Below are 1,210 nucleotides of genomic sequence, written 5' to 3'. Positions count from 1 at the left end.
GAGGCCCAGGAGATGGCCAAGAACTAGCCCACATCCCTCCCGAAGGCGAGGGCTCGGCGCGAACGTCCTCAGCCTCGGCCAGCAGCCCCGGGACGCCGCTCGGCCAGTGGGGCTACGTTCCCTAGCCCCGGCTCACCTCGCAATCCTCTTCATACTTGACATTATCTGTTATTTTCCACAACATGGCGTCCGGCGTCCCCCAAAATAGTCGCCAGTTAAATCCAGGCTCCCCCCACCCCCCGAGCGGTAAATCCACAATCGGGGTCACGGTGGCCAGGCGTCTGCCGCCGCCCCCGCCGCGCGCGGGCCTCGCTGTCCCAGTCACTGGACGCGCATCGGTGGCTGTGCACGGAGATGTGGCCGCCGTGGGTGTGTAGAGGCCGCAGCCGCGGACCGGAGAAGCCTCACCCTCACCCTCACAGTGTGTCCCGGCGATAGCCGGGGGACCCGAACGCCTTAATGGGAAGGAAATTATCATAACTCCTCCCCGGGGGCCGGCACCGAGGCCCAGGCGCCGGGCGGGGCAGCCCCCAGCCAGTCCCTGCCTAGCTCCGCCCCGCACCCTGCCTCGCGTCTTGCAGGGCCCGGCTTCGCAAGGGGCTTGCAGGGGCATCAGTGGGCGGTCTCTGACAGCAGCAGACCTGCCAAGCTTGGGTACCCGGACGCGGCTTCCTTTGCCAGCCAGCCCCTTGCTCTCCTGAGATTGGCAGAGCTGACATCTGGGATCTTCCCACCTCAAAAACCTTCTTCCTTCATCCTCCTAAAAATGGATGTCACTTGAGAGTTGAAGACGCCCCATTCCGGGGTGTCTCGACTCCTGGGGTTCCCTGACACCTCGCCCCAGCCTTTCCGACAGACAAGCACTTAAGGACTGGGCTGGGAAACAGCCGAAGCCCCACTGTTCCCTAGTGTCTCCCCGCCTTTCCCTCTTCCTGGGAACTTCACTGTCCTGCCCACTGAGGGAAGGGAGGGCAGGGATTCCGAGAAGGCGCCCGCTCCCCCGCTCCAAAGAGGAAACTCAGTAATACCTGATGATAATAAATCGGACAACCGCGTGCCGCCGCTGTCGCCCGAAGCTGTATCTGGCTGCGGGCCGCAGCTGGAGGAGACCCGTGCTCCCCCGCCCAGGCCCATCCCTGCTGCGATGCCCAGCCCTGCGGAGTGCCGGTTCTGCAGCTGGCACGGGCGGGCCATTCAGAAGCCTCAACTC

General features: G+C 64.5%; 1 protein-coding gene across 1 annotated transcript in view; it reads right to left on the bottom strand.

Annotated features, from left to right (window-relative positions):
• Nucleotides 1-628, bottom strand: part of LOC116091478 (transcription factor AP-2 gamma) — a 7,660-nt gene extending 7,032 nt beyond the window's left edge. The window contains exon 1 of the mRNA XM_031372900.1: nt 137-628. Coding sequence (XP_031228760.1) covers nt 137-613 — 477 coding nt within the window. The 5' untranslated portion in view covers nt 614-628. The remainder of the gene's footprint in view (nt 1-136) is intronic.
• Nucleotides 629-1,210: the final 582 nt, after the last annotated feature.

Source organism: Mastomys coucha, unplaced genomic scaffold (assembly GCF_008632895.1).
Source record: "Mastomys coucha isolate ucsf_1 unplaced genomic scaffold, UCSF_Mcou_1 pScaffold15, whole genome shotgun sequence".
Taxonomy (NCBI): domain Eukaryota; kingdom Metazoa; phylum Chordata; class Mammalia; order Rodentia; family Muridae; genus Mastomys; species Mastomys coucha.
The sequence above is the reverse complement of the archived record's forward strand: the minus strand, read 5'-3'. Positions and strand labels throughout refer to the sequence as shown.